The sequence below is a fragment of the Solenopsis invicta genome, chromosome 13, assembly GCF_016802725.1.
Source record: "Solenopsis invicta isolate M01_SB chromosome 13, UNIL_Sinv_3.0, whole genome shotgun sequence".
NCBI classification, from domain to species: Eukaryota; Metazoa; Arthropoda; class Insecta; order Hymenoptera; family Formicidae; genus Solenopsis; species Solenopsis invicta.
In genome coordinates this window covers 7,614,365-7,639,330 of record NC_052676.1, presented here as the reverse complement: position 1 = coordinate 7,639,330, position 24,966 = coordinate 7,614,365, and the positions used below count along the sequence as shown (strand labels likewise).

Here is a 24,966-nt window from a genome sequence, read left to right as displayed (position 1 = left end):
CGTGGCCATGCCTTAGTTTCTCTGTAGTGGCCGGTTCGAGAAGAGCTGCCACGAGGGAAAATCATCGCGCCTTCTAGTACGCGTCTGTCCACCCTAGATTACGGAACAGCTGAGCGCCTATTCGATTCATCATGTCATATTGCACGCGCGTTCTTCGTGCACAGGTAAAACGAAAAAGAGAACGGGATCGAAGGTCGGTGTAGCATGTGACATAAGGGCGGTCTGTGTCTCTTTCCTCCCTCTCTAGCGAGTGGAGGTCGACCGATTGACCTCTAATATATGACAAATCTTCTCTATCATTGTAATTGCAACTTCCTCCAAAGCTGTGCTGTGAGTGAATAACAATTTTCGATGTCAAAGGTGTCTGCTGTGTCTGAAGTACTTCACTGCTCCGATTTTCTGGAGCAAAGTGGGTGATCGCTTGTGGAAGGGGAAGGAAGGGATACAGGGTAAACGTGTCAGTGTTAAAGAGATGAATCGAAAATACATGAGTCGAAAATAGAACGTACGTGTTGATTTAGATGAATCGAAAGGAATGAAGAATATCGCAAAATGGAATGCATATGAGCATTATGTAATGCTAAGCTGCATATATATATCATTTTTCGAGGGCGTTAGGTTAAATCTGCTCATCATGGCGCAGGTGTTCGACGAGAGCGCGAAATTTAAGCTTGAATTTAAATATTTGACGTTAAACACGTAAAAATGAGAAAATAATACGAATGGTGTACAGAACTAACATTTAGCATTTTATTCGCGCAAATTTCTTTATTGTTCTTATCTTCGAAGCACTGTCAAGTGTTATCTCCGGACGTAGATTTTATCTGTATGCGCAATTATGACGTATCTACGAAATAAATATCGCAAGAGCAATAAGCAAGTCACATATCTGAGACCTAATTACGTAATTGAGATCGCACACAGAAATAAACGGTATTGCGCAGCATATCGCAAATTGGCTGACATGTAATCATCAACGTCATTTTTTCTAATCTGTGTTTATGCACACTTCTTTCGGAAGATTAAAAGATCAACAGATGATTGATTCCATTATTTTGCAGAAGCTGACCGCTTTAGCGGCGGATATACAGCAACGATGCTTCAGCGCGAGCCCGTTGAGCTTCGCCGCTGCCAAGGTGGCGATGTCCAAATTCGATTCAAACAGCTATCTCCCTTACGACAAACTGGCAGAAAATCTCAAAGTAGTTAAGAAGAGGTGAGAAGAACTTTTTTTACAGATTAAAAAGCTTTCTTTAAGCCTTGAAATTCTTTGAGCTTTGTATTACTTATAAAAACCGATAAAGTAATCGAAATGATTCCGAAGTAACTAAACTTGTATTCATGAACACGAGTATTATTATTTGTACTTTAAAAGGGGTCCTTTAGTACATTCGTTTTTACTTTATGAACTCTATGTCAAGTAGGTACAGATTAGTTGGACTAACTTCTCTTTCACATATAAATATTATAGTCTTCATTTATTTTTTCAAGCATTACTGATGATCTAATTCAATTCAAGTTATTTGAAGATTAGGGTAAACTCTGGTAAGATGACCATAGTTTTTAAAAATGCAAAAAACGTATTTTTATTTTTGTTATTTTTTAATAATGTTTGACATGTCACTTCACTGAATCTTAAAATTAATAATACTATTGAATTTAAAGAGAAAACACTTATTAGAAATCAAATATTAACAAAATACTATAACATATGCATTGGCCATTTTATCAAAATTTTCAGGAAAAGATGGCCATAGTATTATGGGACAGTTGGTTATGCACATGTTAAAAAAGAATGTAATATTTTCTAAAGTGATAAATAAAACTTATAATTTTATATATTTAGTACAAACACGTATATATATCTTTCACATATATGTATATAATTATATATGACTTAGTTATAATTATAATATTGCAACAGTAACATGAAAATTTTAAAATTTGATATTGCAATAATAACATAACAATTATTATTCTTTTAAAGTAAAGAAAAAAACAGATTACTTTAATTTAAAGAAAAACAATGTATGAAAAAACAAAGTGGGCGATCTTGGTCGAATTGTAAGAAAAAGATTATCATAGTGTATTTAAATGAATAGTGAAAATAAAAGCATAAATTATAAGTCATGTTACAATTTAGGTTCTTTTATTATATACGTAACGTTGATTATGATAGCTTTACAGTAATTTATTCGACGTTATAGCAGCTTTTAGAGGACACATGCAAAACTTTGCAGGTAGTCAAAAGTAAAAGTATTATATAATATTCAGAATAAGATTGTTTTGAATAGTGTACGCATATAAAATACTGCAAATATTGATTATCTTTTAGAATAACTATAAAAATGCACTATTTAGCAATTACTGAAGTAATTACAGACTATGGCCATCTTTTCCGTATGGCCATAATACCCCAATTAACCCTATAATCTCCCAGTTATTGTTTTTATTTCTTCTAAAACAATGTTTTTTCAGGCTGAATCGGCCGCTAACTCTGTCCGAAAAAGTTCTGTATTCTCATCTCGATGAACCTGACAAGCAAGAAATTACCCGCGGAACCAGCTACCTCCGATTGCGACCGGATCGTGTCGCCATGCAGGACGCGACTGCTCAAATGGCAATGTTGCAATTTATTAGTTCTGGTAAAATTATTGTCTTTCAATTATCATTCCAATGTTAAGTTCTTTCAGAGTCTTTCTGATTTACAAGTTTTCTATTTTTCACATCTGATTGATGATCCTTATGTATTTTTAGAAAAAAATACGAGGTTAAAAAAATTCCATCAATCATAGATTTTAAGAAATCAAGATTTTTAATTTTAAAAAATTCTATAAATAATTTATAATTTTTTTCTCTTACTTAATGGAGAATAACATGGTATTCTTCATTTCTTCCATTACAATAACTTTTTACATAACTGCAATACTAATTTTTTGATATTAAAATATTGCTGAAAAAATTTATTATTTTAATATATTACTTTAAATTGTACATAAAAATGAAAAAAACTTTATGGTATTATTATTTTAACTTTCATATATTGTAAAAAAATATTAATATTTTCAAAACTACGTATATATTAGAGGAAAGTTAATATTGACATATAGCATTTTGTTTCTTTATTATTTTTCTTAAATTAAAACTAAAAATACGACTTTGAAAACAACTACCAACTAAAAATAAATACAAATTGAAAAGTATCTTCTACTGATAACAGTTTTTCTAATATACTTTCGAATTTTGCAATAATTAAGTTTCTTGTAACGTAAGTAAAAATGAGCGTCTGATAAAATAAGCCCCAAAATCGAGACAGAGGGCAATAACATTACGTTTTCTTTTCTTTCTTGTTATTTGTACAAAATAATATATTTAGAATTTTTAGAAACTTTTCATTTCGATTTAAACGTTTATTGTCGATTTACACAAATATCTTGTAATATTCCGTTAGACGCGACAGTTTACGCTACACCTCCATTTTGAAAATCATTATAAAAAGAATAAGAAAGAAAAATGTGAATAAAACAGTTTTTAGATGCTATAGATATGTAAAGTGATTTAATATTATCAATGATACATTCATTATTGTCTAAGCTGTGCAATTTGCAAAAGAAGACCATGTATATAAATTTTATTCTTTCTTCTGAAAAATTCGTTTTGAGCACTTTTTGTATAGAAAAATGCTATAAATATACGAACTATGGCTTTTTACTTCTTTATTTCTAATCTGATCATGTTTTTATCGGCATTAATAGAATATAATTAGTTTTTTAAGTTCAACGTTTAGTAAAGAAAGAAATGTCGCTTTAGGAGATTTATGTCGGTATTGACAATTTTTTGTACAATACATTATGAACTTGCGTTATTATTACGTAAAAAATGCAAAACGAAGTTTCTAAATATTGAATAATGTTGAAATTTCTTGAAAAGCAGATCCTCCTTAGTGTAAAAGAATCCTACAGGAACACTTAATGCTTGTTGAGAAACAAAACATTGATGAAAATTTGTTGTTCAGTGTTACCATCGCGAAATCAAATACTTCTTTCTTTCTTTCAGGTCTTCCAAAAGTCGCAGTACCCTCCACCATTCACTGCGATCACTTGATCGAGGCTCAGATCGGCGGTAACGAAGATCTTAAACGCGCCAAGGACATCAACAAGGAAGTTTATAACTTCTTGAAGACTGCGGGTGCTAAATACGGCGTTGGCTTTTGGAACCCTGGCTCCGGCATCATCCATCAGATCATCCTTGAGAATTATGCGTTCCCCGGTCTATTAATGATAGGTACTGATTCGCATACTCCAAACGGAGGCGGTCTAGGTTGCCTGTGTATCGGTGTCGGCGGTGCCGACGCCGTCGACGTCATGGCGAACATCCCGTGGGAGCTCAAGTGCCCCAAGGTTATTGGCGTAAAACTCACGGGCGAGCTCAAAGGCTGGACCAGTCCCAAAGATATTATCCTGAAAGTCGCCGGTATTCTCACCGTCAAGGGCGGTACCGGCGCCATCGTCGAGTATTTTGGGCCAGGCGTTGACAGCATCAGTTGCACTGGCATGGCTACCATTTGCAACATGGGTGCCGAAATTGGCGCAACCACTTCGATCTTCCCATATAATTACAGAATGCAGGATTATCTGAAGGCGACCGGACGCTCGGAGATTGCTGGCGCTGCCGATCAGCATAAGGAGAGTCTATTAACGGCCGACTCTAATGCTAAATACGATCAGATCATCGAATTAGACTTGTCGACTCTGGAGCCGCACGTGAACGGACCGTTCACACCGGACTTGGCTCATCCGATCTCTAAATTGGGTAATTATATGGGGAAACTCTTATGAAAAAATTTGGCAAAAATACGAAAAAAGTTACTGGTATACTATTGAATTTTTTCGTATTTGTGTAGGATTTTCCCGTAAGGAAGCCTAAAAACGTATAGCCTAAAAACGTATTTTCTGTTTTACTTCTTTTATCTGTACGTTTACGAAGATTTTTATTTTTGTGATCGCTAGGCGACGCCGCTAAGAAGAACGGCTGGCCAAATGAGATCAAGGTCGGTCTGATTGGTTCCTGCACCAATAGCTCCTACGAGGATATGGGTCGATGCGCAAACATCGCCAAGCAAGCTCTAAAGCACGGTTTGAAAGCAAAATCTGCGTTTAACGTCACACCTGGATCCGAGCAAATTCGCGCGACAATCGAACGCGACGGAATCGTGAGTTCTCCATCTTTGTTATTCGCAAAATTGTGCACATTTTAAATTTGTTCACGTGATGGTGTAATTTTCTCAAACTGTCGTGACAATTAATTTTTAACAACTAATTATTTCTACGAGAAATATTATATTATCACTAATTTTTCTTCCAAATGTAGAACGTATCATTTATACCAATATGTATTCTTTTCGTAATCAAGTACAATATTTATTCAAAAGTTTTTAAATTGTTTGTCAGAAAAAAATGATCCATAATTAATTCTTCAATAAAATACATTTTTAAATAAAAAGTCGATAATGTAAAATATAACAGAAAGAGGAAAGCAAAAGCTATACGCAAATAAAATAGGTTTATTCAACAAAATACTGCAGAGTTATTTGTACATTGGTGTTTGTCTATATGATGATACTTTAATTGATTCTAGGCACAAACGCTTCGTGAATTTGGTGGTACAGTATTAGCTAACGCTTGCGGGCCCTGCATTGGTCAATGGGATCGTCAGGATATCAAGAAGGGAGACAAGAACACGATCGTCACATCGTACAATCGGAACTTCACAGGTCGAAATGATGCCAATCCAGCGACACATGCGTTTGTTACAAGTCCCGAGCTCGTCACCGCCCTCTCCATCGCTGGTAGACTTGACTTCAATCCGGTGAAAGACAAATTAAAAGGCAAAGATGGAAAGGAATTCCTCTTGGATAATCCGTATGGTTAGTTGATAATATTTTTTATATGTTGCACGGCAATTCACACAGCAAAAGATACAAGATATTTATGATGCGTATAGGGAAAAAAAAGGTAAGACGACAAATTGCTAATTTTTTTGAGCTATTAACAGATACGAGCCGTTGCTCAACTCGTTAGAGAAATAGCAAATTTCTCTAATAAGAAATAGCTTTAAATAATAATAAATAATCTTTCATAATTTGATTTCAATCTATTCGTAAAAGTGGATAATGTAATAATAATAAATGAGATTTAGATGCTCTCTCATTCGTAATTTTTAGTTTCACAAGGGAACTCAATTAAGTGTCCGTTTCTGATTTTAATGAGTTTAGATTTATTAAAATATAAACAAAAAGAAGAAATATATTTTTTTTAAGTGCTAACAAAGATGTAAATTAAGTACAAATATATTAAAATTACATATCTATTTTAAGTACATATCTATTTAATGTTTGATTTCAATCGCATATGGGAGCGAGATGACTAAATTGACATGTTCTTAAAAAAATATAAATCTTAAATAATTTTAATTTATTTAACAGTTCTTTAATTTTACTGATGATGACCAAACTTTTTGAAAAATTGGCAAATTCCTTAAGGAAATTATCATTTTACCTCATTTTCTCCTACGCATATTTCTATAGATAAGTGTATTTATATGCTTATACAGGTGACGAATTACCTAATCGCGGTTTCGATCCCGGTCTGGACACTTACGACGCACCACCAGCAGAGGGTGGCAAAGTTAAGGTCGACGTAGATTCTAAAAGTCAAAGATTACAATTGCTAGAACCTTTTGACAAGTGGGATGGCAAGGATCTGGAGGATCTAACAATTTTAATTAAAGTCAAAGGCAAGTGCACCACGGATCACATCTCTGCGGCTGGTCCGTGGCTCAAGTATCGTGGACATCTCGACAATATTTCCAATAATATGTTCATTGGGTAAGCATACGTTATTTTAAATAATGACTAGAATTGTCAAGTGTTACAAAAATATTTCAATAAAAGAAATATTTCCAATTAAAAAAAGAGTATATATAGAGTATATATATATATATATATATATATATATATAAATTGAATTTTAAAATATGCAAATAAAATTCATATTCATAGTGTTATACGTAAAAAAAGGTTTTATTGAAGTATCTAAAAATTTAGCTAGATATAGATCTGAAAAGAATTTTGTGTTGGATCATGAGAGATTTAAGATAATTAGGTAACACGTTAAAATCAGCTAGAATGTAAAAAAATGCTTTGGAGTATTATTATTTTCTTTGAATGTTTTACGCAATTATTTTGATAACTCAATATAAAATTATTTTCAAATACACTTTCTCTATCTAGCTTTTGATGTATTTCAGCAAAACCGTGTATAATTCTTTCCTTGCAGTGATGTAATAATATTATATTAATCGCATTTGTTATATCGTTTTTTTAGTGCTGTCAATTCTGAAAATGGCGAGATGAACAAGATTAGGAACCAGTTAACGAATGAGTGGGGTGCCGTGCCTGACGTTGCGCGCGATTACAAAAAGAAAGGTGTAAGATGGGTTGCGGTGGGTGACGAGAATTACGGTGAGGGTTCCTCTAGGGAGCATGCTGCCTTGGAACCACGCCACCTCGGTGGACGCGCCATAATCGTCAAGAGTTTCGCTCGTATACACGAGACAAATTTGAAGAAGCAAGGTCTCTTGCCATTAACCTTCTCTAATCCTGCTGATTACGATAAAATTCAGCCTAACGACAAGATCAGTCTTCTCGGATTGAAGGATCTGGCGCCTGGCAAGGTTTGTAATGTATTGTATATTTTGCTTGTAAAATGAAGATATTAATCAAAAGAATTCGAAAACTTAAGGGAATATAATGTATTATCCCTTACGGAAAAAGATTATTGAGATCTTAATACTAAATTGGCCAATACTTTTTTTGCCAATACTTATGAGTATTCGCCAATACTGAGATCTCAATACTCATTTTCTGCGATATTGTTCATCATGTTTTTACGGTTTTGTTAAACTATATGAAAATTTGACCAAATCTAAAAATATAAATGTCAGACTATCAAAATAGTCATGTAAAACATTCAAGCATGATAATGTTGCAAAAAGTTTTGTCATTCTAGTGATCAGCTTAAATGTCCAATAGAATTATTTAGATTTTAGATGGTCCAACATAATCAGTTTCAGTTTTGTATTTAGCTAAATTTTTATATTTAGCAATCCATTTTCTTTTTGTGCAATGTATAAAATTCTCGAACGTTTAATTTATTGCCTTTTTCGTTTGACTCTTTCAGCCGGTCAAAGCACAAATCAAACACAAAGATGGAAAGGTGGACACAATTAGTTTAAACCATACAATGAACGAGCAGCAGATCGGTTGGTTCAAAGCCGGTTCAGCCTTGAATCGTATGAAGGAAATTTCCAGTGGCGGACGATAAGCTAACGCGCCGTGTGGGTATTCATTCGATTGTCATATAGTGCGTAAAGCATTTGTGAAAATGGAAAAGGGAAACATGCTAAATGGGGCAAAGCCGATCAGGGTAATACAATGTCATCATATCCTTTCGGAAGCGAATAATATGGTGTGGTGTATAACCATCGTAGCTCAAGCAACGAAATATCTAGAATATATCGTAAAAGTATCCAACATACATCTCTAAAGACTTTAGGTGTATTTTTTCAGATATATTTTAGATATATGACGTGTCGTTAGAGTAAGCTTAGTTCATTGTTGCCTTCTGCCTCACTTCTACTCGACAATACTAATTGCTTACATGACGCGGAGGAGACGTACGTTCGCAAGTTTGGAAACTCTGACGGACGCAGCCTTATTTAATGTGTAGTCACGTATCGGTTGATGCACTTGTTTCGAAATTCTTGTACAGTTTAAGGCGATGCTACATGTACATATAATACATATACTCATCACCAGCGAGAAGATCTCGTCATTTCCTAGTTGAGATTTAACTGATTTTAGAAGAATGTACTGTTTCAATGAGAGCCAAATAAACTATTAGTTAATTATTAGCGCATTTTTACTTGACTTCAATTAATTTCCCTGCTTCACAAGTATTAATATCGCGTCTTGATCATGTTTGAAAAAACAAAACAATCTGAAATACAATTAGTTGAAATAACTGACTGATAGAAAACGTATTTTGAAAATAGCCGATAAGTGTATACAGATATTAAGTTTTATAGAATGCAAAGATTATAGAATATTTAAAATATTTAAAAAATTTTATACATTAAAAAATAAGAATATACAGTTGATTAAAGATATTCAACTTACTAGAAATCAAGTATCTAAAATTTCTGTATTAAACGAGTATCGTTGTGATTTACATGATATAAAGCAAATTAATTCTTTACGTTTTGAATTAAAAAAAAAGCTATGATTGAATGTGTTTTAAGCGTCAAACTTAAATATTAAAAAAAAATTTCATGTAAAAATTATTAAAAAAAAAATAGCTATTTTTTATATTACATATAAGATACGTTCATTACGTTTAAATTGAAAGACTAGAGAAATAAAATTTAAAGTAATAGTTTATAAAGTATAAGCTTTAAATAAAACAAAATTAAGAACTTTATTTTATTTAGCAATTAATATTAAGGTTTTTTTTAAATTACTGCCAACAATCTTGTGTCTCATATTAAAAACTCTTTTTTTTAATTAGCAAAATCGATAATTTTGATAAAAAATTTCACATTAAACAAAATATAGCTGTTATAATTGTTAACTTTTACCATAAAATTTGAATACATTTTCTACAATTTTGATATAAAAGGTAATTAATGTTACGAATTAAATAAATTACAAGCTTTTAAAAAGAGATATCCCGTAATAAATTTTACCTAACTGTTTACTATATCAATTTTTGAACTCATTTTAACAGTCATTTATTTTTGTGCAATGTATAAAATTTTGCTTATCTTATAAAGAATATAATTATTGCAAAATTTGAAATAATATTACATCTGCAACGTTATCAAATAGAAGATACTTTCTCGTTTGTATTTATGTTGTTAAAATTTTATTTTCAGTTTTTGTTTAAAAAATATATTTCAAAAACAAGGTATGTTGATATCAATGTTGATTTCTCTAATCTAAAAGTTTTACAATAACAAGTTGCGGTACGTAACACAACCACACTACATGCAACAATGCGTTACAGTAATACACATGCGTCATTTCCATGGTAACAGCTTGTGTTTCGACGCCGTAAACAGAGGGTTCAGTGTCTCAATTGTTTCGCAATTCATTTGGATGTCACTGGTCAAAGCCTCACAAACAGTGAGTGAAACTTACATTTTTCGATTAGAATGTCAGTAGAAGGACAATTTTTTCTCTCCGTTACCGGCTCCATCGAACATGCAGAGTTTTACGATGTCAATAACGCTTATTGCAAGTACAGCTTTTATTTCGGACCTGACTGGAGTGTCGTTGCGGTAAGCCCTCGATAATATAAGAGAAAGTTAAAAAGAACAACAGAATTACTCTATAATTGTCACAAAGAAATCTAAGGCATTTTACAGTACTTTATTGGATTACGACGTCAGAAGGAAGGACTTCTATAATCTTCTTTTGTGCTCAGAATATAAAATATTTAAGACATCAGGCAAATGTTCAGCGCGGAATAAAATTCACAAAAACAGTGAAATTAAAGGATTGTGGACGAAAATAGATTTTAGTAATATTAAATAGTAAAATAATAAATAGTTTTTCATAAAAAAAAGTAAAATAAATTTGTTACATCTTGACAAACGTTTCGACTTTAATTAGATCACCTTCAGTAAATTTTATTTATTTACAGTATGTATCTTAACTTTGCATCATAATTTTAATTAAAATATTAATTAAAATAATATTAATTAAATATTAATTAAATTAATTTTAAGAACAATTCTTAATAACAAGTAAGAAACAACGAGCAATTAGGAATGCGTGTGGTAAACGATGTGCATTTGAATTAATTTCTTTTATTCACAATAACTTTAATCAAACATCTTGGGATATAATTTTTAAAAGATCGCGTGCTAACAGTTTTTTGATCGTTTTGTGCTCTCATAGTTATGTACTCATAAAATAATACACAATTTTATATGTATCTGATATACAACTTTCTTAAACAAGCGTACAAGTCAAGTTGTCAAAATTTAATAATTTCGGAAAAAGAAGTTGATATTAAAACATGATTATAATAGCACTGAAACTAACATGGTTAGCGCTCATACCCCTTTATTTTTACCATATAACATATTTCTTGATTTGAATAAAATTCTCTAATTACTTCAATCGAATTTTAGGATGTATGTACCACATTTAAAAGTATCATCAAAAATATAAAAATTTTATAGATTGTTATGTTCTTATGTTTGAGTATCTGTGTATTAAGCATAATTCTCTTATCGATTCAAAAGTTAATTAATTTTCTATTTGCTTTTAATTCTTATGTAAAACCGTCTCTTATAATATTATTATATTTGCAAATTTGATGAGAAAGTAGCATTACGAATTAAGTTAATTTTTTTTAACATTTATTAATTAAATTCTAATAAATATTCTTGCAAATGTTTATTTAAATTCACTTATTTGTTTGAATATTATTTATTTAAATTTGTGAAATGTGTATAGTAAAATATGGTCAATTTTATAATTCATTATTAGTTCAAGTCCTTTGTTGTTATATTTTGCAGCTGTTTTCAGAGCTAAAATATGGGTAATGGCCAACATTTTTTGAATTAACAAAAAAGAATAAACTTAAGAAACTTGTAGCTTTTAAATTTTAATAACTTTTAGTTGGTAAAGTATAGCCAGAATATCTTTAATTATTTCTATTTAATCAATTGTTTTTTTACTACTTACATTTGTCATTTCTGCTTTAACTAAAGCAGTAATTGACTGTGACTAGCTTCTATGGAATTCAATTGTAATTGATTTTCAAGACGTATAGATTATGCAAAACAATGTTACTCAAATTACCAAATAATCAAATTACATTTATTAGCATGTTTCATTAATAATAAATCGGTTTACGTTGTTTGTAGCTTTGGCACATTTAATTAATTAAATAATATGATTGACTTTCTAGTAATTCATTGGAACAAAATAACATACTGTTGCATAATGTTACCTTTCTGCAAAAATAACATAAAAGAAATAATTTTTTTATTACTGTGAACACAAATGTACCTACGAATTATTCCTCGCGAAGCACTTTTATCGAGTTTCCTAATTTGTTTCGTGACAACAATTAATGGTATAAAGGGAAGTAAAAAAATCGAGATTTCTCTTTACTAATAGATAAATGAAAAATTCTCGTTTTCCGTTGAATAATTAATGCCTCAATTTCCTTGTTCTGTGATGAGATGTACAATATATTAAAAGTTTCTTGGGGTCTCCCGATTGTAAAAGTAATCGCGCAAAAGAATAAATTACATCAAATGTTCTCTTTGTCCTCGCCATAGTAATCTTAAACAGAAAGTTTGAATGTTAAACTGCTTTTAATTAATTTTCTGCGTTCTTATCTCGCATCTTTTCCGCGTTCATTCTGCTACGCGAATAAAAATCTTTCTTGCTAACGTTTCACTTTTTCGAGGCAAATAAATTAAAGTTTGATAAACTGAATTAGAAGCTGAGTATTGAATCAAACATTTAATTTTCGTTTCGCAGGGAATCGAAGAGGGGCTGACGCAAATGTGCAAATGTAGCAACGATCCAAGAAATCTTGCCGTTTGGAATTTTCCATTAGACATTACGTTCAAGAGTACAAATCCACACGGATGTGAGTGTCGCGCAAAAATTATTCTTATGACACGTGTTATAAGCGAAAGATGAAACACGTGCAAAAAAAAAGTGTGAATGCGTGAAAAAGATTTTTTTTCATGCTTCTATGTATTTCGTGCTTTTAATCTACAAATATAGTGAAATGCGAATAATTTTCCATGTAGGGCCGCAGCTTATCATGTCGATTTACGGCTTGGATTTCTTCGGTCACGACGTCATCAGAGGATACGGAGTCTGTCATTTGCCTTTGAAAACTGGACGTCATGAGAAAAGGTATTATATATTACTCGCGCATGGAGTATTAGCAACGTGATAAGCAGAGAAAACATGCGGAATAAGAGCGCAGGGAAATTGCAGTTTGATTTAATATACTTATTATTCATAGAGTACCGGATAACGGAATAAAGGTCACAAGAGCAACTTCGAAAATACAAGATGCCATAAAGTCCACGTCCCGATCTTTGTGACTTTTTCCCAAAGATATTTGTTTTGTGACTTGCGGCCGGGACGAATTATAGCTGAAAGAGGTCGCAAGTGTACTGCATAATTCATTGATTTATAGAACAGCTCTCTTTTTCGTTGTTGACCTTTCGGTGAGATTCCTTCAAGCCCGGTTGTTATCGATCAGTAAGCGGAAATAAATTTTAAATTTTCGCTGACCCGGAAATGTCACTTTTTTACCCGGAGCATTTATAGATGACATTACCCCAAAACGACATTATTAAAAAAAAAATTGTGCGGTTGTGTGACAAAAAATATTTTTCTTCATTCGTGTACCTAAAAAGTATGCGTGATTCGGTATGTTTTCTCGATCGCGTTGTATTTTACGATATTTTCCCGAGTTTCGAACTTATATATCTATCGCGTTTGAGATAAACATTACCATGCATCGCACGTATCGCGCGTACATCGGAAGAAAATATTTTCCATCCTGCCGCATGTTACGCACTGTCCGTTAGTTAGTGTCGCGACAAACGTATCTGCGATTTTTTGAAAAAAAAAAAAAAGTTTTCCGACGACACGCGGCGCGATAATAAATATATATGAAGAAAGAGAATATAGACGGGTGACAGACGAGTGATAATAAATATGTATTATTAAATATAATAAATATAAAGTTCAAGAGAAAAGAGACAGGTGAAGGGAGGGAAGAGGGAGGAGAAAGAGAAAATAGCATCGCTTTTGTCTTCGTTATTAATAAAATGATGGATTTCCCATGAATTCGTCATTTGAAGGAAGAAGCGGCATTCTGATGGCTGAATTGAATACATATCTCACGGGAATGAAAATTTATATATTCGTATAAATTGTGATATTTCCTGATTTCAAAGTACAAGTATGTGAAATAACACTTCAGCATGTGAATGGAAAAGTGTGGCGTTATAACGGTCGCTCAAGGTATTCAATAAGGGGGAAGGAATCTGCGGAAACGTTGGAATGATATGTGCGATGCAGGATCAGTAAATCTTTATCTCTTAGTCTCGCGAATGGCATCCGAAAGTTTCCGTCGAAGATAGATACTCATAACTCTGTATCTACGTCGCCATCGCTTGTCACATGTCGTTCCCTATTGGGGAATAGCATAATGTCTTTTGATCAATGCTGCTCTCAGTGCGTTTCACTCATAAAACTTTTGAAAATCTCTGAAAGGGTGTCGATCTACGTGCCGGAGTCGTCATCCACGCTGCAGAATTTCGTGCAATGGTTAACCGGCAGAAGACCAGAATTAATTGATCCCACCATACTGGCATCTGGCGGCGGCAGAGAACGTAAGGAAATGCGCCGAGACATTTCTAGTTAATGTACTATTGGCGTTAGGTTAATTACATCTAGGATGTCGGAACTGTAATGGAGTTTAATCAAGGGTGATGTGTGCGCGAGTTATATGACATTAAACTTCTCTTATCAGAGGATTTGAGAAACCAGTGCAACGAGCAAAGATGCATATCCCATTTTGAGTAGATTTTTTTAGAGAAATAACATTATGCAACGCTGATTTTAGTTTATAAACCAGACAAGATAAAATGGTCTTGTACGTTTTCGTTGCTAAAAACGAATCAACAAATGAAATTGCTCTACCATATCACAATTATTAGAAAATTGGACTTACCCTATCAGCAGACAATGTTTTTAAATGTGTTTTAAATATTTATTTTTTATTATAACTTTTTTCAAATATTTAAAAAATATTCAAAACATATTGTTTTCTGATAGGGTAGAAGCGCCAAAAATGTCATTTTGTATTTAAAATTATTTTCTTAAATATAATATTGATAAATAGTATAAATGTGGAAAAGGTAAGAAGAAGTTTGTTTATTGTTCATAATTCATAAATGTAGTAACAAGTGAGATTGCTACATTTTCATTAGCAAAACGTTATATTTAAAGAGAATTGTATTTCACGAACATTATTCCTACACAAAAACAAAACAGTCAAATTTAATTATTTTAATTTACAAACGTTGTTTGAACTCCATTCCTATTTATGAATATTAATTTTTCAAAATTCTTAGATCTATTGTTTGCAATAAAATTACTTGAAGCCCCTCCTTCCCATAAGATCTAATGCCATTTTGAAAAGTTATTTGAAGGAAACTGTAAAGAGTCAAAAAATTTGAAAAAATTTAGGAATGAAAAATCCACGTTCAAAAAATTTTTATATTAATATTTAACTTAAGATGAATATTAACATAAATATTACGTAAAAATTAACACAAAATACGTAACATTTTGACATAATTTAGAAAACTTAATTTTTCAGTAAAATAGTTACATTAATACTTAATTTGTTGAAATGTATATTCATTTATCTTAAAATTTAAAATTATTTTTATGTCATTTGCTTTCTTACCCGTAAACTGTGACATTTTCATATCAAGAAATGTTGAATAATAGTTTAACGCAAGATATTCAATAACATTATCACACTACGCTAAGATTCGTACATGTTAAAAATTGAGCAAGATTTTAATGTAATTACAAAATGTTTTTTATTGCGTATACACCCGCAAACGTATTTTCAAAATTTGATCAAATTCTTATATTACGCGAGAAGACTGAAAAAATCTCCTCAACCAAACTTATCAGAATGTCGTAGACTCTCCTGAATTTCACGAAAAAGTTTGCTTGACGTTAATAGCCTCAATATAACATCAGCGGCACTTTCTAAGTCACTAACTTTTCACGCGCGGAAAGTGGTCTTCCCCCGCTAATGTCTTTCCTTCAAGTTGTATCTTTTTTCGTAAATTATTGCAGTCACACGCATGAGGGTCGAGGGAGCTGTTACCGTAACGTTCAACGTCGTTTTGAAGGATTTGTTCAAGCTGGGTTACGACAACGGCGAGAAATGGAAGAAATGATAACGCGTCCGTAAAGTCTTTCAGCCTGAAGTGGATTACCTCCGCTAAGAGGGATTATCTTATCAAAGAGCTACAATGTATAATCCCGTTTTATAAATATTTTGATGAATTAACGAGGTGTGATTTTTCTCGTCCCCCTTTATAATCCATTGTCCCATTTTCCTCGATGTCAACGGCAAGAATGTAAAAGTAAGGGAATTAGGAACGTATTTTCACGCTAATGGGCATTCTGTGTAAAAAGGGGACGAGGAGACAGGCTAATCCTTCTCGAAGGGCTTATTAAGTTCCAATGTAAATTTAATCTGCGAGATGATTCCGGACGCTTCGAGCCACGTGTGACGTGGGCAGTCGCGGAAAGTGTGCAGCGAGAAGTCAGATATCCGTCTGAAAGTCTTCAAAAGGGAATTAAAAATGTCGTTTTGCGCGAGATGCCTTGACAGCCGGTGCCGGAAAAGTCATCCGTGGTAGCCTTCGATTTTCCGCGTGGCTACAGCTGATCGAAGCCATCGTTTTGAATGTCGTTGAACATTGCGCTCGAGATTTCATCGAACAAGGCGATGGACGCGTACATGTACATGCGCTTTAGTGCAGAGCAAAGAGGGATAGAGAATTACACGTGACTGCATCCACTCACGTCCATAGACGTAACATTGCCAACGAAATATGCATCGAAGTATATATAAATACATGTACATTGACGTGACCGCTAGGTATGCATTCTTTAAAAACATATTCATCTTGGAAGAGTCAACGTCTCGGAAGATAAAAGAACGAGGAAGATGGATACTTCTCGCAACGTTTCAATTTACGGCGTGTGTACACAGAAAAATATCAATTTTACTGATACATAGGAAAATACATGCTGCATTTGAATAAATATTATTTGTTTCAAATATTCCATATGTTTATTTATCAGCAAATATATCATAAGCGTCATGAGCATTACATTTATTTAAAATATATATTCTGAATTCTAATAATTTGTTAAATAATTTATTAAGGTTGAAAAGTAAATCCAAATGAAAAATTTTCCAAGAATTTTCATACAAATTAGAACATTTTTTAGAAACATTGAGAAAACTTGCATTTTTTTTAGGATTTTTTATATACGTGAATTCTGAAAGCTTTTAAAATTCGTGTAGAAAAATCTGAGAAATTTTCTAAAAAATTATGTAATTATACAGAAATGTAGACAAATTCTAAAAATTAAAATTATATAAAAAAATATATAAAAATTCTAAGAAATAAATAAGAAAATTAAAAAAAAAATTTTACCAGAGTTATAAAATTTCTATAAGAATTTTTTATATAATTTTTTAGATATTTTAAATATAAATTTTAAAACTTTTTTCAGAATTTCTGTACGAGAGTTGCCCGAAAAGTAATGCCCCATATCTTTTTTCTCAAAAACTATTTCCACGATTGCTATCTTTTAGTGGCCGGAAAACATTTTGAAGACGACGAAGAGGTAATTAGCGCAGTGAAAACCTGGTTCTGTAATCAGAGCGAGTACTGGTACCGACAGGGCATAAACGCCCTAGTGAATCGCTGAAGGAAGGCAGTAGAACTTGAAAGAGATTATGTGGGAAAATAAAGTAGATAAAATATCATTCTTTTATATGTGTAAACATCATTTTTGTAGAACAAATAGTTTTTGAGAAAAAAAAGGGGGAAATTACTTTTCGGGTAACCTTCATATAATTTTAACATTTTTTAGAAAATCTCTTAGACGAAAATTTCTTTTATACGAATCTGAGAATATTTCATAATTTACATGTATAAAAAATTCTGAGAATAAATTATTAAATATTTTTTCAGTATTTTTAAAAAGTGTTCATATAAAAATTTATATAAAAATTCTGACTAGGAAAAATACGTAGAAAAATTTTCACCAAGAACCGTTACAGTTACAATTATTTTTAAAAAGTATAACCTTTTTGGTAATTGCAATAGTAACGTAGTTACATATTTTTCAGAAACGACAACAAATTTAACAGTTATTTTTATTGTGATTTTTTATATTTTAAATTTATTTGCATCATTATTTACATAATTTCCGTGTATTTTAATTTTTGTAACTTCAGTTTTGAATCTTTAAATAGCGTTTATCGTTTCTGTTTTATTTAAGCTTGCGATTTATGGGCACGACGTGCCTTGTGCGATTTTTTATACTGCTATAACTTTTTCATAATATAACTTAAAGACTTGGATAGAAGTTCAAAAATAACTTTAACTGTTTATAGATATGGTAAGTATGAAGGAATATTTATTTGTGCATTATTCTCAACGTGAGAGCGCATGAATTTAAAAAGAGTGTCAGTTACCCCTAGATGGCTAACTTGTAAGTTTTTCGGCGATCTCAATAATCTTTATTTTTTATTAAATATTTGTTTACTGAGTTCCAGGTGATAAAAAAGTCAAAGCATGAAATTGTAGAAATAAAAAAATTATTTTAGTATAATGTATACACATTATTACGTGAACTACAATATGCCTTTTGCATACTAACGCGCGCAAATACTGTGAAACTTCCGAGACTCGCTTCGAGGTCGCCTGCTTCTTAATTACATTACCAGGACGTAATCTCATACGAATATCATGATATTGCACAAATTATGATATTATATGATATTATATGAATATTTTAAATTGTACGATATTATAAATATTCAAGAATATTCATATGATATCTTGTGCTGTTATAAGTATTTATTTTTTGCAAATTTTTGCAATACAATTTTTTTAAATAATTGTAATTATTGAGAATAAAATATTTTTTATTTGGCTGTCGTTAATCGTCTTTATCTGAATCCGAAGTATCGACTTATTATATGAGCTAAAAGATATTCTTCTTGTTCAAAGATATAGTGTAACAAAGTTACAAGGTTCCACACATTCATAGGTGGCGGGAAAGATAATTAAAAGTAAGAGTAGCGAGTTAGAATTAAGATGGTCCTAACTCTTCCCATTAAGAGATGCGTTGTTTAATTTTAAAATTTTCTAACTTGGATTTTCAACAAAATTTTCTTTTAGTTTTTATTAGTTATTATTCATGTCAATGCCTTGAAAATTTTTGTATTATAATTTATATTTTCCTTAATTTACTTTCATTTACACTATATAGGAGATGATAAAGTGTTTCGACGCATACTTTTTATTCTTTGCTGTTAATATTTTTTAATTTTGCTTATGCGAAAATAAAAGAAGATGATACTTAATTTACATTAAGTAAAAAGAGTTACTCTTTCTAAAAGTATCCTTATAGTCGGTGATGGTAGAAAATAGATGGAAGGTCAGAGCTGAGTTTGAGAAGACATATTAACCTTTTTTATGACGTAAGCAAAATTGAAAGATTTTAACAATGAAAGAACGTTATTAAATTTTATCAAAGACAAATGAATAATAAGCAAATTGAATTGTAACATAATATTTTTGATTAAAGGGGGATCAAGGGCCTAAGGGCAATATGTAGCCTCCACAGGTCAAAAGTCAACCTCTCCTGCCAGTGGTGATCCCTGCTTCTACAGACGAGGCTCTGACGTCTTAGTACCCGGGAGAATATCCGGGCCACTCTGATCTTGGGAGTTATAAATACAAGGTCTAGCTAACATAGGGCTGACACCCGATCTAACGAACCTCGCTTGTCACTAACCTAACACTATGGCCTCGGATTGCGGCTGGACCTACGGTTATCCAGACACGGAACTCGAAAACAGCTGGAGAGGAATGGCAAGGGATAGAGATGGTTGGAGGGACATAGTGCTAAGGCTAAGACTCACTCCGAGCTGCGATGCCACTGGATGATGATGGATTTTTGATTAGAGAATAATTCTATTCGTGACTTGGATGTGAAACATATTTGGAAAAAATTTAATGCAATTGTGATGAACTTAATTGTGATAGATTTATACGAATTTATTGAATATTCGATATAAAATTGGGCAAAATAAGTAATAATAACCTAATTCAAGTAATTTACAGTACGTATTTTTCTGTGTGCGCGTGGATAATAAATTCTCGGATGAGAAAGTGTCAGCTGGCGCATAGAGCGACGCGCGCCTGATAAGTTCCACGACTCGCCGCGTTGAGACGATAATGCAATTTTATAATGATTCAATAACGTGCGATGTAAAATCGAGCGGCGGTCGGGGTGGCTAGTTTTAATCTAGACGTATCGCGTGGCACCGTGCGCGATTATAACCGCGCAGTCGGATGTCAGCTAGAGTGCCCGAGGATAACGTCGTCGCATTTTACGAGCGGCGCGAGCTAAAGGTAGCTCGAATGAAAGTACTGCAAACTATACGAGCCGTCGTAAACGTACAAGTCGCGAAATAAGCGAACGGTGTCGCGAGCGGCGGCGGCAATGAAGGGGCGGTACTCTATTATTGTTATTTTCTCATGTGAAAACTAGGGAACAAGATCAGTTTCTGGGATGCGTGATTAAATTATGCTAACACGCAGAATGGAGTGCCTTCCTATCCTGTCGCGTACACGGTATTTTTAGGATCTGATTGTGAAGGAAGAAAAATGGGAGATATTTATTTATTTATATTCTTGATTACTTTAATTTTTTTGTTATATTATTTTTATACTATTTTTTATATTTAATAAAGAATGAAGGGGTTTTTGTTATTGAAACAAATCAGAAAGTCATACGGCAAATGAGAGCATAGTCCAAAAAGTGCGCTTGGAATTCAAAATTATAAAATTTTTTGAAATTATGTGGCGTATTAATTACGATTAGATGTTCCAAATTTTCAAATATTTTAGATACTTTTGGAGCAATCATCAGAGAAATTATATATCCTTAGACGAAGAAAGGTCCTTAGAGTTTCCAATTTGATCCTTGGACTCACAATCAGTTCACGCCATGGAATTCATAATTTTAAAAAATTCAATAACTTTGAATTCTATGCGCCGTGTTCTTATTTGCTTTATGACTTTTTGATTTAATTTTTTACATTGTTTTTTCTTAAAAAAAAATTGTTGAATGCATTTTACTCGCCGAAATCGTATGTACAATCATCAATATTTTACATTCTTACTTAATACAAGCAGCATTAAGTATGAACAAAAATATGAAATAAGCGAGGAATGAGTAATGCAGACGATAATTTTATATGTTAAGGGGATTCTGAAGTAATCCTATTTTATTAATGGAGCATAATTTTTTTCAACGTTATTTTTCTAATTGCCTTTACAAATTTGAACGCTGTGAAATGAGGTTGCAAATTCAAATTAGATAATTTATTCAATAAAGATTTCGAATGACGACTTATTATTTTGACAATCGTAAATAACTTTCACATTGTAACCTCTGACAAAACTAAAAATCGGAATAAGTCGAATGTAAGGCGGAAGTGGCAGGAGTGTAAATGAAACTTGTAGGAAGTGAAAATTCAAACGAGGAAACGTAAAAGAGACATTAACACTTTTTTTATGATCCATTGTCTGAATTTTCGCTTCCTATAAGTTTCGTTTACGCTTTTATCATTCTTCTTTTACATTCAACTTACACTTCAATTTTTATTTTTGTCGGAGACATTACAATATTAAATACTAGTCGTCATACAGGTAAAGGCTAAGAAATTTTGTTAGATAGATACGCTGTACCAATCTTACCGACTTTAATTCAATAGTTATGAAAAATGTGGACGGTGCTCGCACTTTTTTACGATTTTATTCCATTTTTATGTGAATACACTCCAGAGTTATTTTGGCTTTTTTTTACGGCATAATTGTTTTCCTGAATCTGGCACATAGAATTTATTGAGTTCAAAAAAAAAACGACACGAATATAACATGTTCTCATATTGAAACAACCAATAATTGCGAATTTTTTAAAACAACCACACTTTTATATTGTTACCATAAATTTGACAGAATCCGAACGATTATTAAAGTTGAGAACCGAAAATTCAAAGAACTCTCGTATGAAATAAATAACGAATTAAGGAAAAAAAAGGCTGTAAGAGTTTAACGCAGTTGGTATTGCTCAAATATATCACCGTGTATTTTCACATCAATCAAACGGGGTCATATGATTAATTAGTATCAACGTTTTAACTCTGGTTCATTTTTTCAACATGTAATGCAAGAAGAAAATATATGATACCCTAACATTTCAGGAGGTCAAGGTGAATCTCCATCCTTTCTAATCTCAAAAGTCCTACCTTATGTATTGAGAACTGCATCAAACAAGATTTCAAAAAATTGCATTATTTAAAATATACTATATATCAATTCTAATTATTAGAAAAGGTAAGTAAACTCACCGAAGTTCTGCCAGGTGGAAGAAATTAATTTGATAAATATATCGCACATCGTCTCGTCAAATACAAATAAAAAATACATCAGAAAGCCGTAAGCTCGCAAGTAATAATTAATAGGCTTTAACATATTGAGATCTCGATCAAAAGTGTTGGTTTAAAATTAAAATTGTTCTCAAACAAATTCAGGTAATGTCAGCGATATAAAAACAAAGAATAAAGTAATAATGAATACAAAACTAAATAAATAAAAATGATGCCGAAGGTTCTGTGTATTACAACTGTTTACTGCGTAAACTCGCATTGTTTATTTAAATTTTACGAGAGCCAAGGAATAATTCGATGTCAAATATACCGACTGAATTAGTCATTAAAAGCATTGTAAATGGATGGACTTATGTTTCCAAAAAATGTAACATCTCGGAAGACGAATTTGGAATCTACACATTTTAGCTTTAACAATAAGACATATGAACGAATATTCGGGACGCCCATAGGCTCTTCTCTTTCATACTAAGAATTAAAGTGTGTAAAACTTTTTAGTGTGTAGTCACTTTTTACGCATTTGTATTTTTTATGCCTTAATTTAAATGTGTTCGTGTAATTTGTGTATCTTTTACACGCTTGGACGTGTATCAGTATGTAATTATACTGATTATGTAAAAAAATACACGCACATAAATGCGTAGAGTAACAACATAATTTTACACATAATATCGCGCGCCTAAATAACAAGTAAATAATAGGTTACTCACCCTCTTTCGCGACCGCGCTGCCCTTTGCCGACCGACGCCGCGACGCCGACCAAACCTCTGCTGCTCCTTCCCTCGTAATCCTTCGTAACGCTGTAATACAGGATCAATTGCGTAGGCCTTACGTGGTTCTCAATTAAACAACGATTCGAGAGCGCTTCGCTGCGCTGCGTCTCCGTGGCGTTCCGCTGGCGGGAAAGAGCGCCGATCGCGGATGACGTCACCTTCACTATCGCCACTTCGATCTATCGCGCGACTCGAGCGAGGGTTAAGGAGCAGAAATCGAGACGACTAATCGAGACGGCTTCCCTGCAGTGTGCACGCACAAGGTGTTTTACGCGTGCTGTAACGCGCGTTAATGCCTGCGTACGTAGAAAGTAAAGGTCAACCGCGTCGATTCGGCATCTTGACTCGCGTCGTGTCGCGGCGGTGAATCGGAGTGAAGTTGTCGACGCTGACGTCGTCCGCTGTCGACGCTCTTTCCCGCTGATGGAACGCCACGGAGACGCAGCGCAGCGAAGCGCTCTCAAACCGGGTTCAATCGGGAATTACGGTTTGCGCAATTGGTCCTCTATTTGTTGCGTTTCGGGAATAAGCGCGCGCGCGTGAGCTCGCGGGTGAGAATCATGGAGGAGCAGCGCTGCGAAGGATTCCGAGAGAAGGAACAGCAGAGGCTTGCTCGGCGTCGGGCAACGCGACCGGGGAGAGGGGTGAGTAACCTATCATTTATTTGTTGTTATTTACTCGCGCGGTATTGTTTTGTAGCGCGCGACTCGGTCTCAAGGACGACACTGCGCTGCAAATCCAAGTGTGTGTTTTTATGTGTAAAATTATGTCGTTACTCTTTACGCATTTACGTGCGTGTACTTTTTTATATGCGCAGACGTGTAATTTAATACTGATGCACGTCTAACCTGTAATAATCACACGGGGTCCACTGAAGCTTTCTGCAATAAAATCATCGCCATTTGCCAGCTTTTTGATATTTCGTCGCAAACATTTTACTGGACATACCTTGAGGTCTGTTCTTTATCGTCCAATAATTTTTTTAAAATTAGAATTTAATATAATGAAATAAATTTTAATAGAAAAAATTGCAAAATTTGATTTTTTTACAAAAATATTCATAAAATTTTTAATTTTTGAGATAATTCAACAAAAATTTAAGAGTGTATTCTCACGATAGTATACTTTCAAATAAATTTAACACAATAAACAAATTAAAAAAAAAATCACAAAATTTGATTTTTTTTACAAAAATATTCATAAAATTTTTAATTTTTAAGATAATTCAACAAAAATTTAGGAGTGTATTTTCAAGAGAATATACTTTCAGATAAAAATTAGGTTGTTTGATTTTGAATGGTCTAAGTACCCTTAAAATTAGAAGAATAAAAATTACACGTACCAATTTAATTTAATGCATTAAAAATGCAAATGCGTGAAAAGTGATTACGCATTTCACGCATTTGGATTTACAGTGTATCCGTCATCGTATTACACTATTTGGAAGAGAGGGCAAACTTGAGACAATTGAAATCAATTTGTCTTTTTTTATAAGATATATAGATGACATAGCCTTAGCGGCTCTCTTGAATTCATAATTTATATTGATAATATTTTTTCATCATTTAACTCTTTTCATCCAAGATTAAAAATGTAGAAATGGGTGAAGATATATTAATTCTTTTGAATACCACCATAATAAAAAATAATAATCGAATTCGATTAGTATTATAAACTCACTTTTTGGAGGAGATATCTAAATTGTTTGTCTCAATCCTCTCTCCCCAAAAAGAGCTAAGCACGATAACGAGCATAATTGATAGGGTTATTCTCTTATTCCATTC

At 32.7% G+C, this 24,966-nt stretch overlaps 2 protein-coding genes and 1 long non-coding RNA gene across 3 annotated transcripts in view; all 3 read left to right on the top strand.

The window, feature by feature from the left end:
* The first annotated feature begins 3 nt into the window (after positions 1–3).
* Positions 4–8,978, top strand: LOC105203243 (aconitate hydratase, mitochondrial). Its single transcript, XM_011172017.3, has 9 exons — positions 4–164; positions 1,062–1,216; positions 2,479–2,645; positions 4,057–4,812; positions 5,010–5,212; positions 5,638–5,926; positions 6,613–6,886; positions 7,386–7,734; positions 8,241–8,978. Exons 1-9 carry the CDS (start codon positions 132–134, stop codon positions 8,382–8,384), a joined length of 2,370 nt encoding a protein of 789 aa, XP_011170319.1. The 5' UTR covers positions 4–131; the 3' UTR covers positions 8,385–8,978.
* Positions 8,979–9,991: 1,013 nt separating this feature from the next.
* LOC105203242 (B9 domain-containing protein 1) lies at positions 9,992–16,208 on the top strand. Its single transcript, XM_011172016.3, has 5 exons — positions 9,992–10,398; positions 12,623–12,734; positions 12,901–13,009; positions 14,387–14,505; positions 15,992–16,208. The coding sequence occupies exons 1-5, from the start codon at positions 10,273–10,275 to the stop codon at positions 16,093–16,095; spliced, it is 570 nt and encodes a 189-aa protein (XP_011170318.1). The 5' UTR covers positions 9,992–10,272; the 3' UTR covers positions 16,096–16,208.
* Positions 16,209–23,391: 7,183 nt separating this feature from the next.
* The window catches only part of LOC120359408, a 130,896-nt gene continuing 129,321 nt past the window's right edge, over positions 23,392–24,966 (top strand). Inside the window, exon 1 of the long non-coding RNA XR_005576172.1 lies at positions 23,392–23,826. This is a non-coding gene — a long non-coding RNA (uncharacterized LOC120359408). The remainder of the gene's footprint in view (positions 23,827–24,966) is intronic.

What these genes read in the sequence shown, in the direction of transcription:
- LOC105203243 (XM_011172017.3), top strand. Translation starts at nt 132, where the DNA reads ATGTCATATTGCACGCGCGTTCTTCGTGCACAG. An exon ending in CAATCGAACGCGACGGAATC is followed by an intron (nt 5,213 to 5,637) that starts GTGAGTTCTCCA and finishes AATTGATTCTAG; the next exon opens with GCACAAACGCTTCGTGAATT. An exon ending in TCCAATAATATGTTCATTGG is followed by an intron (nt 6,887 to 7,385) that starts GTAAGCATACGT and finishes TCGTTTTTTTAG; the next exon opens with TGCTGTCAATTCTGAAAATG.
- LOC105203242 (XM_011172016.3), top strand. Translation starts at nt 10,273, where the DNA reads ATGTCAGTAGAAGGACAATTTTTTCTCTCCGTTACCGGCTCCATCGAA. An exon ending in ACTGGACGTCATGAGAAAAG is followed by an intron (nt 13,010 to 14,386) that starts GTATTATATATT and finishes AATCTCTGAAAG; the next exon opens with GGTGTCGATCTACGTGCCGG. An exon ending in ATCTGGCGGCGGCAGAGAAC is followed by an intron (nt 14,506 to 15,991) that starts GTAAGGAAATGC and finishes AAATTATTGCAG; the next exon opens with TCACACGCATGAGGGTCGAG.